The 14,629-nt window shown below is 44.0% G+C and overlaps 1 protein-coding gene across 2 annotated transcripts in view; it reads left to right on the top strand.

The window, feature by feature from the left end:
• Window positions 1-13,044, top strand: part of CHD1 (chromodomain helicase DNA binding protein 1) — a 219,189-nt gene extending 206,145 nt beyond the window's left edge. For both annotated transcript variants that reach the window (XM_082243068.1, XM_082243067.1), the window contains one exon: window positions 12,168-13,044. In XM_082243068.1, the coding sequence (XP_082099194.1) occupies window positions 12,168-12,525 (358 nt within the window). In that variant the 3' untranslated portion in view covers window positions 12,526-13,044. The remainder of the gene's footprint in view (window positions 1-12,167) is intronic.
• Window positions 13,045-14,629: the final 1,585 nt, after the last annotated feature.

Below are 14,629 nucleotides of genomic sequence, written 5' to 3'. Positions count from 1 at the left end.
CCTCATTCTTTGTTTATAATGAGCCTTTAAAACTTCTAGTTTGGCACCGGTTGGGCCTTCTAGATTGGATTTGATTTTGTCAATCCCACCCCTCATTTGTGGCACTGCTTCTGGATGTCCCAGCTCTTGAGAATCAAGAAGACTACGTCTGTCAATGAGCGATAGAGAAAAATGGATTTTTGTAAGAACTTATTCTTATCCTTTTCTCTTAAGCTCATTGACAGACGTAGTACCCGCCCCTCTATCATTGAGTTGGGTTGGGTTAAATTCTCTGTACTGCTTTAAACAGAACTGATTCCCTGTAGCAGAGAGAGGGAGGATATACCCTCAGGGACTGCCCCTAGGGTGGAGCCAGAACGTTTTGTCATTCTGCCTAGTCCTACTCCTGCGGAGACAACATAACCCAGCTCTTGAGAATCAAGAAGACTACGTCTGTCAATGAGCTTAAGAGAAAAGGATTTTACGGTAAGTTCTTACAAAAATCCATTTTTTCTGCAGTTCCCAGTGGCAGACGATCACTGCTCTTTGGCCTATCCTCTGCTCCTCTTTCCCCTTCAGAACTCAGGACATCCAGGTTACAAGCTATCTACATGATCACTTAAAGGACTTCTCTCCCATTCAGCTGTCAGCAAATGTCCTAAGGACAATCACATGCTCTAGGCTTTTTGGCAGGTGATCATTTTCAAAAAACAAAATTAAAAGTAAGTGAACTGAAAGGAAATCCTTATCAATATTTGGTGTTACCACCCTTTGCCCTATAAACAGCATCAGTTCTTCTTCGTACACTTGAACACAGTTTGTGAAGGAACTCTGCTGGTAGGTTGTTCCAAATATCTTGGAGAACTAACCACAGATCTTCTGTCTCTTCATGTAATCTCAGACAGACTTGATGTTGAGATCAGGGCTCTGTGGGAGCCAAACCATCTATTCCAGGATTCCTTGTTCTTCTTTACGCTGAAGATGGTTCTTAAAGCGGAGTTCCACCCAAAAGTGGAACTTCCACTTTAAGGCCTCCTGACCCCTTGGCATGCCACATTTGGCATGTTTTTTTTTTTTCCCACTTCCGCCTAGGTAGCTCGAGCGGAAGTTCTCCTCGCCTCCTCCCTCCCTGCAATCTTCTGAGACATGTCACAGGTCCCAGAAGATTGCCCGTCCACTCAGAAAGCGCATCGTGCGCAGTGCGCACCTGGCTGTGAAGCCGCGAGCTGTCAGTTGGGTGCCCACACTAGAGAAGCCGATGCCGTGGGGAGAAGAGGGAGAGAACTGGGGCTCCCGCCGGCCGCAACACGGGACCGTGGGACAGGTGTGTGTGTTAGGTCAGCAGCTACATTTTTTGTAACTCCTGATTTTTAATAAACACAAAAACAGTTGGAACTCCGCTTTAATGACATTGGATGTATGTTTGGGGTCGCTGTCCTGCTGCAGAATATATTTGGGACCAATTACACGCCTCCCTGATGGTATGGCATGATGGATATGTATCTGCCTGTATTTCTCAGCATTGAGCACACCATTGATCCTGACCAAACCTCCACCCACTGCTTCTGGACAGACTTCTCTGGACAGAAGATGGGTGTACCAGGATCCCACTGTTTTCTGCAAGTTCTGTTCTGATAGCACTGCTGGACATCTTCCAATGTTGAAGGGAAGTAAGCATGATGTGTCTTTATCGGTTTCATTAGGTTTCCTTGGCTGACCACTGTGTCTACAGTCCTCAATATTGCCCGATAGTGTTTTGAACAACCTACCTGTCGAGTTCCCTCAGAAAGCTGCTTTGAAAACAAAGGGTGGTCACAACAAATACTGATTTAATTTAGATTTATCTTCTGTTCGCTCACTTTGCATTTTACAAATTGATAAAAATAAAGTATATATTTTTGAAAGTTATTATTACTTTACAGCATTTCTTCACACCTACCTAAAACTTTTGCACAGTGTACTTGGTATGTCAAGAATTAAAATGAAACAAAAACACTCGTAGCAGAACAAAGTTTAATAAAATTGATTAAAAACATCCACCCATAAACTCGCATAATGACGTGCCATCCAGCACCAAGAAATGATAGCTTCATTATGTAAAAGTTGCCAGCTCCATTAGTGCTTCCTACTAGCAACAAGGTGGATGCTCTGTGCGGGATGACGTTGCACATATTTAGCCCTGTCTTGAGTATTTCGTCAAACAGACGTCAGGGGATGGTTCAGCCACAGATCTCCCATTGCTCTTCTTTATACCATATCTGCCTCGACTTCCATTTACAGGCAGTCCCCGGGTTACAAACACAATAAGGTCTGTAGGTTTGCTGATAAGCTGAATTTGTAAGTTGGAACAGGTAAATTTTTTTAACTGTCGCTTCAGCCAAAAAATATTTTTAACGTTTTTTTTTTTTTTTTTTTTTTTTTTTTTATAGAAGAGGGCAAGGTTAATACCCTTGTAGCGTTAGTTTTGCTGTCTGTGTTCCCTGTTCAGAAGATTTCACCACATTTTGTCCCTGTGACAATTGGATTTTGAAAGTTTTGGGTTGTCGTGGAAACAAGGATTGGTGATAAAGCTTCAGTGGAGACACTTTGTTTCCAATGACAACTTTTACGGGAGTGAATTTCTCTTCCTATGGGTAGATTTCCTCTCACTTCCTGTTGTCTACCTTCGTTTTTTAAGTAGGAGTTGTTTGTAGGTCGATTGTTTGTAACCCGGGGATGGCCTGTATAACTTAAAAATACAAATCAAAATAATGGAAGATATATCGTTCTACGATCCATGACTCTGGATATTTAAAAAAAATATTGTAACTCTCAAGGGGTGTTCCTGTTTGGGATTACGAAATCTCTTAAAGTGACATTCTCCTACTTTAAATCACAACTCTAACCTTAAAGTGGTGGTAAACCCTCATATACCCAGTGAAGTGATTGGGCTCAGGTCGTAACGGAGAGAATAAAAAAATCTAACTACATACGTTTTTCCTCATTATCTGCAGGGCAGGGCAATGACCCAGGGAAAAGGTATTGGACACATATAGAAAGGGAGGTGCAAAAGGGCATGGAAGGCCAAGATACTAGCTGAAATCTGTAGTAATCAGACGTGGCTACCCCGGTCGGGTTGGGTACCCCGCGAGGTGCCTCCTCTAATAGTGAGGATGAGCTTTCTGCCTCTTCTGCTGCGCAGGATAAGGCGCTGGTGGGCGCACTGGTTGTTTCGGTGCGCAAAACCCTAAAACTGGAGGATGCGTCTGTCGTCGTTCCTGGGGTGCGGGTTGCCTTCGGCACTCATAAGCCTCAGAGGGTGGAAAAGTCTTTTCCCTTCCCCACTTATTTTGCTGGCCTACTACTCACCAAAGAATGGGAGCGGCGGACACGTTCTCCCGGGGTGTCTAGGCGGTTTACCAGGCACTACCCTTTTGAGGAGTCTCTGGTTAAGAAGTGGTCAGTGCCACCTAAGGTGGATCCCCCAGTCTCCAGACTTAACAAGGCTACCCTGATTCCGGTGGAAGATTCCCTGTCCTTTAAGGACCCAGAGGATAGGAAAAGGGAGGCTGTGGCCCGCAACATGTAAGCTATGCTGGGGACTGTGCTACGGCCTGCCTTTGCTTTGGCCCTTGTCACCCAAACGGAGACTGAATGGGCGAAGATGCTACACCCTGACGTGGAGAGCCAGCCTGTCCCTCCTGAATTTTGGGAAACACTTGGACCAGATGGTGCAGGCGCTGCAGTATTGCGATGCTGCCCTGGACATTGCTTCCCATTTGGTTCATTTTCGCCGGTGGTCATGAGGCGTATGCTCTGGCTGAAGTGTTGGTCTGCGGATCAGGCTTCTAAGAAGGCCTTGACGGAACTCCCCTTTCAGGGGGACCGTCTTTTTGGGGCTACCCTGGGCGACATTATTAAAGGTGTTACGGGGGGTAAGAGTACATTTCTCCCGCAGGCTTCCAGGGGTCCGTCCTTTTCGGCTCACAAAGTATTCCTGTCCCTCGGGGGCAGCCGATAAAGCTAAGCTCTTCAAGGCTCCCTCTGGAGCTCATAGGTTATGAGTAAGCGACCTACAGAGTCGTGAAACGCGTCAACCGTGTCCATGTCTGTTCGATGCACCGTTGTCTTTTATGAATGGGAATAAACACTTCAAGTTCATTCATCTGAGTGCGGTCACTTTTTCTCTTTGGAAGCTTGATTACTGGACGGCGGATCCGACCAGCACCTGGATATCTGTGCCTCACCTGAGTGGCTTTCCCTGTGTTGCTTGAATGATCTCTTTGGGACGTGCCTACTGATATGCATCAGAGGACTGCGTCAGTCAATGACCGATGGAGAAAACTGGATTTTTGACATACCGTAAAATCCTTTTCTCTTAGGTTCATTGACGGACGCAGTACCCGCCCCTGTAATTTTTTTGAGTGGGTTGGTGTGTTTTTTCTCTGACTCTGCTCTGCTTTGATACAAAACTGACATGCTATGTAGGAAGAGAGAGGGTATACTCCCAGGGACTGCCCATAGGCGTAGCCAGAAATTCTTTCTGCCTAGTGTCCTACTCCTTTAGGGGGCGGTATTACCCCACTGATATGCATCAGAGGAATGCATCTGTCAATTAACCTAAGAGAAAAGGATTTACGGTAAGTCAAAAATCCAGTTTTCAAACCTTATTTGTTTTGGTTTCTTTGCATGGGTTGCTACCGACGTGGTGAAAATTTCTTGTCAATAGCACCTTTAGAAATATATTTACCTAGAAATATGGTGACTTGTTCAATACTTATTTTCCCCCTGCATATAACAGAATGTGTGCTGTAGCAAAGGGACTGTTAAAGAGAGTACGTGTAGTGACTTAAACCAACATAACAGAAATATCACATAAAATTCCAAATTTATTGTGCAAAAGTTAAAAAAGACAGTAGTAGTAATCATATGCACGTGTTTTATCCAGGTAGAGTTCACATATATAATACAGAGCATATTCTGGTTTTCTCTATCGTTCACTGACAGACGCAGCTTCATATGATCTTTAGCCATTGGGTTATGCTACGTCCATCAGAAATAGGGCACTAGGCAGGAAAAAGCTTTCACCATGTCTATAGGGCTGTCCCTGCAGGCATAACCCCCACACACTCTACTACAGCCCAGTTTGTTTCTGCATAGTTTAGGAGTAGGGCCTAGTTTCCCGCTGGGACTTCGGTCTTCTCGATTATTTTTGGGGAACCTTTTTTTGTACTTTATTCTTTAAGTAGAGTTCCTGGAGAACTATAAGCAACAGCCGGCTGGGTTTCAGACTGGTTTTTAAAAATCCTTAAGGTCTCCCAGCCTGGCCAGCGAGCCATGTTATAGTCCAGCACTAGGTCTCGCCACGACAGAGCCCCGTTGTATGGGGATGAACCCACGAGTGGACCGTCTCGCTGGGACGCGAATGACCTGGAACGCCCTCAGTCACAACATACCCCTTGGCTGGCAGCCATCCCTGGTGGAAGGGAGTCTGCTCGGAGTGGCACCCACCTGATCCGTAGAATGGTGAGTAAGAGTCCCCCCATTTCTCTGGCGGTCTCGGGGTGGACGTGGGCGCCCTCAGAATAGTCAGACCCTCGTGGTATCCCTTGGTTCCCCTGGCCTCTCGGACATACCATCCCCCCCCCCCCCCCCCCTTACAGGTTCCTACCTATTGCAGCCGCTGCATCGTTTCTGCGGGGGAGAGGGCGGTTTTCTGGTGGGGTCCCCTCCTGGGGACCATCCAAGGCTTTTCAGTGACCCCCGCGGGTTCTGGAGACCGCATGGCATGCCGTGGGGGGGTCACCATTTTGCTGTAGACTTTCCCTACATTAATGTCAGAATTCCTCATTGTAATGTATTGGCAGCCATTTTCTAAATCTTCCCCATAGGAATGCATGAGGCGGCCATTTTCTTGTGGTCAGTGGTGCTGGACAGCATAGGCAAGGCTTTAGATAATCTAGGCATGACCCAGGTGTTTTCACTTCCTGTGTTAGATCTTTTCTCTCTGCTGTACAGATTGTTCCTGCAAGCCTTCTGATCGGTTTGGTAACATTTTTTTGGGGTCTCCTGTGGGTTTCCTCTCACACACTGCTAACAGACTGTTAGGCTGGGGACTTGCAGCAGTGCTGTAACAGCAGTGCGATTGCGACTTTTTTAAAGTGACATTACATCTTTTTGAATTTGGTGAACATTGAGTCCTAGGACAAAATTTCAACTACAGACCCCCCCCCCCCCAGAGTGCGTCTGCAGAACCCTCAGGGTTGCAGCCCCTGTCAGCTTTTACAGCAGTTTTGGAAAGCCTAGTGTCAAAAGTGGATTTAGTATTAAAAAGTAACACTTGTCATAAGCGCCCTTTGCCTTCGCCTCCCTCTGTTGTATCTTCAGATTCAGAGGCTGATGTGGCTGTCGCTAAGGGGGATTGTGCCGGTTCCCTCTCAGGAACTGTTTCAAGGGTTTTATTCAAACCTGTTTACTGTGCCCAGGAAGGAAAGGCAAAGTGCGGCCAATCCTGGACCTCAAGGCTTTGAACCTCTTTGTGCGGGTACAGAAGTTTCAAATGGGAGTCCATTCGCACGGTAGTGGCGTCCCTACACCAGGGAGACTTTTTTGCCTCCATAGATATCAAGGACGCATATCTACACATCCCTATCTACGCTGGACACTAGCGTTTTCTCTGCTTTGCTATAGGAGAGCGGCATTATCAGTTTGCGGCATTAACCTTTGGTCTCGCCTCTGCCCCCCAGGTGCTGGCTCAGGTGTTGGCATTACTGTGCCAATGGGCGATTTCAGTACTCGAGTACCTGGACGATCTCCTATTGAGGGTGCACTCAGCCCTGTTGGACGACTTGACTGTCACTGTCCAAACTCTGCAAGAGTTCGGTTGGAACATCAATTTAAAAATAATCTGGACAAGTTACAAAAATTGCAGGCGGCGATCTGGTGGTTGTTGGCAAACAATCTGTCCTCTCTGCAGACTTGCATGCGGGCCTTGGGTCTGATGGTATCGGCCCTTGAGGCGGTTCGGTTTGCTCAGTTCCACACGAGACCTTTACAAAAGGAGATTCTCGTAAAATGAAACAAGGATCCAAAATCGCAACACCAAGTCTTCTCTTCTGTGGTGGCTTCACTCGTCAGCTCTTTGCCAAGGCAAGTACTTCCTGCCATATTGGACGGTAGTAACCACGGACGCCAGCCTGTCAGGCTGGGGTGGAGGGCTGGGAAAACTGTGCTCAGGGATTCTGGACAGTGGAAGAGTCCAAGCTGCCGATCTCTTGGAGCTCAGAGCGATAAAGCTTTGCCTTAGTCATTGGATGGCTCGTCTGCAAGGTTGCCCGGTCCGGATTCAATCGAACAATTCCACAGCCGTGAAAAAAATTGATAAAGATGCGTTGAATAAAGGCAGGGATTACTGCACTTAGAGTTCCTACATAATGGAAAATGGTAGTGAAAAAAAGTGTATATTAAAGTGCGCTATTCTAAAGGGTGCATATATATCCTCAAATTGCTTCAATGAGACATAATGTATGACAAGATATTAGAAATTCATCCAATAAAAATTAGGTATAATTATAAAAAATAAAAATTGACTTCAACCTATACCACTGACAGTGCTGTGATACTGTGAAAGTGTTAATCATAAATAAAACTGTATCTGAAAACCAATGAGAAGTTCATAAAAAGTTTTAAAACCGTCCCATGTAAATTCCACTCGGTGATACACAGTGAATGTATGCTGATAATTAATCTGGGTGCTCAAAATGTAAATTAGGATAGTGGCCGCTTACCAGCAAGCTGTGGGTAAGCAGCTTAGAATAGCCAGACTTTCCAATGCAGGAAGACAATCCCTCTTACTTAGGCTCAAGCCCACATTATCCTCTAAAATACTATTTATTGAATAAAGGTGCACTTACATAGGACCGTTGGAAAAAGGGCAACCAAGATCGATAACGAACAAACATGGCCGCCTGCAGTGCGGACCATGTAAAGTGACAGGCGCTGGCTACTCTGTCCAATGCGTTTCCTCCTCTGGCAGGCGTCAACTGGGAACCCAGTTCCCAGTTGATGCCTGCCAGAGGGGGCCCTTTTTCCAACGATCCTATGTAAGTGCACATTTATTCAATAAATATTATTTTAGAGGATAATGCACTGAGTCCCCTTTCTCTTCATGCAAGGTTTTCATCTATGGAGCTTGTCAGCTGCTGTATTGAAGATGCCAATCTGAGCAGAAAGTGGAAGGGGATCAGGATCGTTCTCTGAAGAGCCTGGTCATTTACCTCAAATTCAGCTGCTCCTGTGTAGATAATGGCTTGAGAGCCTAAGCCAGAGGGATCGTGTTCCTGCATTGGAAAGTCTGGCTATTCTAAGCTGCTTACCCGCAGCTTGCTGGTAAGCGGCCACTTCCTTAATTTACATTTTGAGCACCCAAATTATTTATCAGCATACATTCACTGAGTGAAATTTACATGGGACTGTTTTAAAACTTTATGAATTTACCATTGGTTCTCAGATACAGTTTATTTATGATTAACAGTATCACAGCACTGTCAGTGGTATAGGTTGAAGTCCATTTTTATTAATATATCTCATTTTTATTGGATGAATTTCTAATATCTTGTCATACATTGTCTCATTAAAGCAACTTGATGATATATAATATGCACCTTTAGGATAGCGCGCTTTAATATACACTTTTTTTCAATTCCATTGGCCGTGGCATACATCAATCATCAAGGGGCACCAACAGTGTCTTGGCGGCCCGGGAGGTGGCCGAGATCCTGGTATGGGCTGAAAATTTTGTTCCAGCCCTTTCCACCGTGCATATCCCAGGAGTGGAGAACTGGCAGGCGGATTGCCGGAGTCGCCAGGTGTCGGATCGGGGGGGTGGTCCCTACATCCAGAAGTGTTTCACCTCCTGTGTGTCCGGTGGGGGACACCCGATGTCGACCTGTTTGCTTCTCAACTCAACAAGAAGGTTCAGAGGTTTGTAGCCAGGTCAAGGGAACCTCTGGCCAGCGCCACAGACGTATTGGTTGCTCCTTGGTGTCAGTATCTGCTGATCTATGCGTTCCCTCCGCTGAAACTCCTGCCGAAGCTGCTGCGCAAAATAGAGGAGGAAAAGCTGCTGGTCATTCTAGTGCCCCCAGACTGGCCTCGTCAGTCTTGGTACGCAGACCTGGTAAGGTTGGTCGCCGATACTCCTTGGAGGTTTCCTCTCAGGGAAGATCTGCTGTCTTCAGGGCTGATCTTCCATCCTGCTTTACGGTCGCTGGCTTTAATGGAGTGGCTGTTGAAAGCCAGGTATTGAAGGATAGAGGTCTTCTGACTCTGATTCTTACACTGTTGAAGGCCAGGAAGTCTACTTCCAGGAAGATCTATCATCGTACATTTCATAGTGTAAATCGTTGAAAGTGCACCCTCGCTTGTTTTCGGGTAGCTAGGGTTTTGACTTTTCTTCAAAAAAGGGGTTGAACAGCGTTTGGCTCTAGGCACGATCAAAGGCCAAGTGTCTGCTTTGGCTTTGTTTTTCCAACGTCCTTTAGCTACGCATGCCCTGATTTACACTTTTATTCAGGGGGCGCGTCATATGGCGCCTCCGAGACGGTCTCCGTGGGATCTGAATTTATCTGTTCTCCAAATCCTCATTTTGAGAACATTAGGGAGATTCCCCTGCTCACATTATCTCAGAAGGTTGCCTTTTTGGTGGCGATCACTTCTGCCCGCAGGGTGTCTGAACTGGCGGCGTTGTCTTGCTGTTCACCTTATCTGGTGGTCCACAGAGATAAAGTGGTATTTCGACCTAATCAGTAGTTTCTTCCTAAGGTGGTTTCTGATCATTTCCATTTGAATGAAGACATGCTGCCTTCACTCTGTCCTAAGCTCAAGCATCCAAAGGAAATTTCTTTCCATTCTTTGGATGTGGTTCGGGCAATTTAAAGTTTTTACCTGGCGGCTACTGAATCTTTCCTGAAATCAGACTCTTTTTGTCCTTACCGAAGGACCTCAAAGGATTGGCTGCATCTGCTGCGACCATATCCAGATGGATCAGGCAGGCGGTGGTTCAGGCTTGCTCACTGAAGGGTCAGGTTCCTCCTTTCCCGGTAAAGGCGCATTATACTAGAGCATTGAATGCCTCTGGGCTTTTCGCCATCAGGCGTCAGTGATGCAAGTTTGGTCATCAGTGCCAAGGCGGCAACTTGGTCGTCAGTGCACACATTTACAAAATTCTACAAGGTAGATGTGTTGGCATCTTTGGATGCCTCTTTTGGCCGCAAGGTTTTGCAGGCTGCTGTTTAAAAGAGCTCTTTTTTCTCTTTGAGGGTGTATGTTTTTTCTAGGTGAGCTCCAGTTGTTCCTGGTTGAGCTCCTTGTTACCTGGTTGGCTACGTTTAGCTTTTTGGGAAATTACGTTCTTCTTTGTGCTGTTTTTCCCATCCCTCATGAAAATACTGCTTTGGGACATCCCAATGGCTAAAGAAGATATGAAGCTGCGTCTTTCAGTGGACGATGGAGAAAACTGGATTTTTGTCTTGGCGTAAAATCCTTTTCTCTGGAGTTGGACAGACGTAGCACCCACCCCTCTAATTATGAGTGGAATGGGGTTGTTGTCTTCTAAACACTGCTTGCAACGAAACTAAGGGTTGTAGCAGAGTGTGTGGGGTTATGCCTGCAGGGACAGCCCCATGGGCATGATGAAAGCTTTTTCCTGCCTAGTGTCCTATTCCTGATGGGAGGAGCAAAACCCAATGGCTAAAGAAGATATGAAGCTGCGATGAACTTCAGAGAAAAGGATTTTCCGATGAGACAAAAATCCAGTTTTTACAGAACTTGTCCACATAAGACAAGTTTTGAAAACACGCTTTCTTCTTTAGGAGCGTGTGTGAACACGCATGATGTCCAGAACAGGGTCAATATTTAAAAACTGTGTTCAAAGACCTGGTCTTGTACAAAAGTCAGCAACGTGATGGAACAGAAAATGTAGTTTTTAATAACATTCAGTTAGTTTGACTGGTGTATCAGTTGTATACAATATATTTTTTTAATTTGCTTTTTCCCTCCACAAAAGTGAGCTACCCTTTAAACATAGCAAGCATATTGTAATCTCAAAAAACACAATAAAATAGAAACCAATTGCATGAAAAATAATAAACAAGGATAAATTGATCCAAAACTATACTGCTAAACCAGAACTATCTCAAAAAAGAATGTCGGGGGGGGGGGGGGGGGCACTACTACTACTATTAAGTGTGTTAACATCCCACTCAAGAAAGATCTCAATTCATAAATCCACCAAGTTTCTAATTGTGAAATACCCCTCCTAATTTAACTACCCCTCCACGGGGACGTATATGTGTCGATTTCTAAAGAAAATAGGGTACCCTTTTATCCCTATTATAGAGCATAGTGTTTAGGCACACTATGCCCTTTGAACCCTTTGTTTTTAATATGTTCATTGACACATCTACTAAAGGATCTTGTGGTCCTTCCCACATACTGCAAGCTACAAAGGCATTGCAAAAGATAAACCACATTAATTCACCCCTCAGGTAATTGTCCATGCAATGATACTTTCTCTGCTTTCTTGGTGAATGTGTTCCATTTTGTTTCAGCACTGATGTTGAGCATTATGAAGTAATTTGTCAACATGCCTGTATGATTGATTTTAAATTGTGTTAGAGACTTCTGGAATGTTGTTGGAAGTGGCAGTAGAAGTACCATTTTCTATAGTCATAAAAGCTGAATTTCTAGTAAAGTGGACAATTATTTTGCCTTTAAAGATTTAAATATGGGTTTGACACATGAGTGTGATTTCTCTTGCCATTCAGCAGTCCTAAGGGTGAATGTGCTCTGCTTTTTAGAAGGATGGCTAGCAAAACAGACATTCCTTCCCTTGACCTATACCTGTTTGCCACCCGATTTCTGTTTAGCAGTGACCATACACAACTGATAACTTCAACCATTTGGGGAACCTGCAACTTGCGGTTGCAAATGGGACAAAAGGAACAATGCATTGTCTTATAGGCAGCTCTGATGGTGACATAAGAGATCAAATCCTGTCGCTTTTGACATGTATAGTCCAGAGATAACCTTGGAATTGGGTAGTGAGTCAATACAACTATACACTGATGTGGCAACATATTGGTCATTAAAAAAAAAAAAAAAAAAATTTTGAAGCCCGGCAGTGACCAATGTCTGTTTTTCTGTTGCAGATATCACAGTGAAAGCAAACACAGAAAGCTGGATGACCACAGAAGCAGAGATCATTGGTCAAACGTAGAAGGAAGTTTAAAAGATAGATCCCTTTCTGATCACCGATCCCATTCTGATCACCGTTCTCATTCAGACCACAGATCAAGTTCTGACTACAGCCATCACAAATCTTCCAGGGATTACCGGTACCATTCAGACTGGCAGATGGACCATAGGGCTTCTGGTAGTGGGCCCAGATCACCTTTAGATCAGAGGTCTTATGACTCTAGGTCTCCTTTGGGACACCGGTCACCCTTTGAGTGCTCATCAGATCACAAAAGCACCCCAGAACATTTATGGAGCGGGCGCAAAACATAACACATGGAGTGCAGTCCTGGACGTTAGCCATATTCAGTAAATTTATCACAGTGATTGCCTTACATGACTTGAAAGAAATGGACTGCATCTGCCCAGGGCAGACATTACTACTTTCCTGAATGCAAGGTCTATTATCACAAAAGAACAGAGAATATTTTTCTATTTAAGGTATATGCTGCACTGTGCTGCAATCGTGGCATTTTTTAAAAAATAAAGAAATAGATGTTTACTATTTCGGAGACCTCAGCACTGCCCATTTTGACTGAATTTTAACAGAAAACATCAGATGCCTGTACTATGGATACTTTGTTGGCCTATGGTCCTGTTCCATGAGTCAGAAGAAAGGGTTTTATATTGTCTGGAAAATGCTCTCAAGGACTACGTTCACTTTCCAAAGCTATTTGTTTACATTGTACACTGCATCCACCTTGCCGCTTTTCATCATATGCTTGAATATTTAAATCCTGTACCTAAACCTGTAAAATAGCCTTTTTTGTGATCAACTGTAATATTTTTTTTTATACAAAGTAAAACTGCTGTAAATTATTGTAAATTAATTAAATGAACATTTCCTTTCTCAGGCTTTCTTTGACTGTTCCTTTCCCCACCAACTCAGGCCTTTTCATTCAGTATGGAATATATAAATATGAATATTCATAACTTTTGTTTTCTTTATATATATAGTTTGATGGAATTTATGTTCAGAATGTACAAAATGTCGGGGAAAGTGAACACGAATTCCATTCTTATGTCTTTGGTGTTTTTTAATTTTAAACAGATATCAGTGTTGTGTTAAACTCTGTGGATAACATGACTTTTATGCATCTAAAAGCCGTTATCATGTACTTGTTTTTTTAAACCAGGTAGCGTGGTAGATGAGCAGCTCCACTTTCCAAACCAGCCAAATTTTATTGTCGATCCATTTGTTTTCCCTAATTTTTTTTTTTTTAAGAAAACGGGCAATAATGTCAAATGTGCTATGCAGCCAGTATAATTTTCAGTTTCATGATTGAATTTATAAATTGTTTAAATGCACACTGATTGTATATAGATTTCTTCTATATATGGAAAATTAAAGAGAGAAACATGTGGACTATATTTTCTGCTTTCTTTGCCCTCTTTCTTTTGTATGTACAAATATATTAATTTTATACATTTTTATAATGTTGATACAGTCACTACTTACATCAGTCTCTTCCTAAATTGTTACAATGTAATATCCCCACCACATCCATGAACATTCTGCGAGGTTAAGTCAGTTAAAAAGTGGAACTTCATTTTTCTGCTAACATAGGCAGGTGATCCTCTTAATATGAATGTTGGTGTGTTCATTTTTAGAAAATCAGATGTAATATAGCTATAATTGTTTTGTAAATGGTAATGCTGGTGGTCATATCTGCCCATCATTACCGTATTTTTCGGACTATAAGGCGCACTTAAAATCCTTAAATTTTCTCACAAATTGGCGGTGCGCCTAATGTATGGCTGTGTTTTCCCCTTCTCATCCCAGTGACCTAGAACTGATTTATGTGGTACACGGCGCTCAAAAATCTGTCAAAATGTTTTAGCACAGCCTTGGTAAGCTACGAAGCTGCGCTGCTTGGATTGAGCATTACGGCCATCGTAGTCAGGAGGTGTGTGCATTCATTCGTTCATTTTCTATACCCGCTGCCCCAAAAATGGCTCCTGTTAAGAGAACCACAGGTAGAAGCGTCTCTACTGTCTCTATTCGACTCAAAGCAACAGCGATAGCACACGACATGGAGATCAACTACTTTCGAGGAGGGCCCTCTTGGTGCTTCTGTTTTATGAAAAGGCATAATCTCTCCATCTGCACAAGAACTACTATCTCGCAGCAACTGCCAAAGGATTACTAAGAAAAGCTGGCCATTTTCCGCACCTACTGCAAGAACAAGGTCAATGAAAAGAAGATCCGGCCAGAACACATCACCAACATGGACGAAGTTCCCCTCACCTTCGATATCCCCGTAAACCGTACTGTCGAGAAAACAGGGACCAGTACGGTATCTATACGCACTACAGGAAACGAGAAGTCATCCTTCACTCTAGTTCTCGGTTGCCAGGCTAATGGCCAGAAACTACC

Source organism: Pelophylax lessonae (genome assembly GCF_965119305.1).
Source record: "Pelophylax lessonae genome assembly, chromosome: 1".
NCBI lineage: Eukaryota > Metazoa > Chordata > Amphibia > Anura > Ranidae > Pelophylax > Pelophylax lessonae.
The sequence above is the reverse complement of the archived record's forward strand: the minus strand, read 5'-3'. Positions and strand labels throughout refer to the sequence as shown.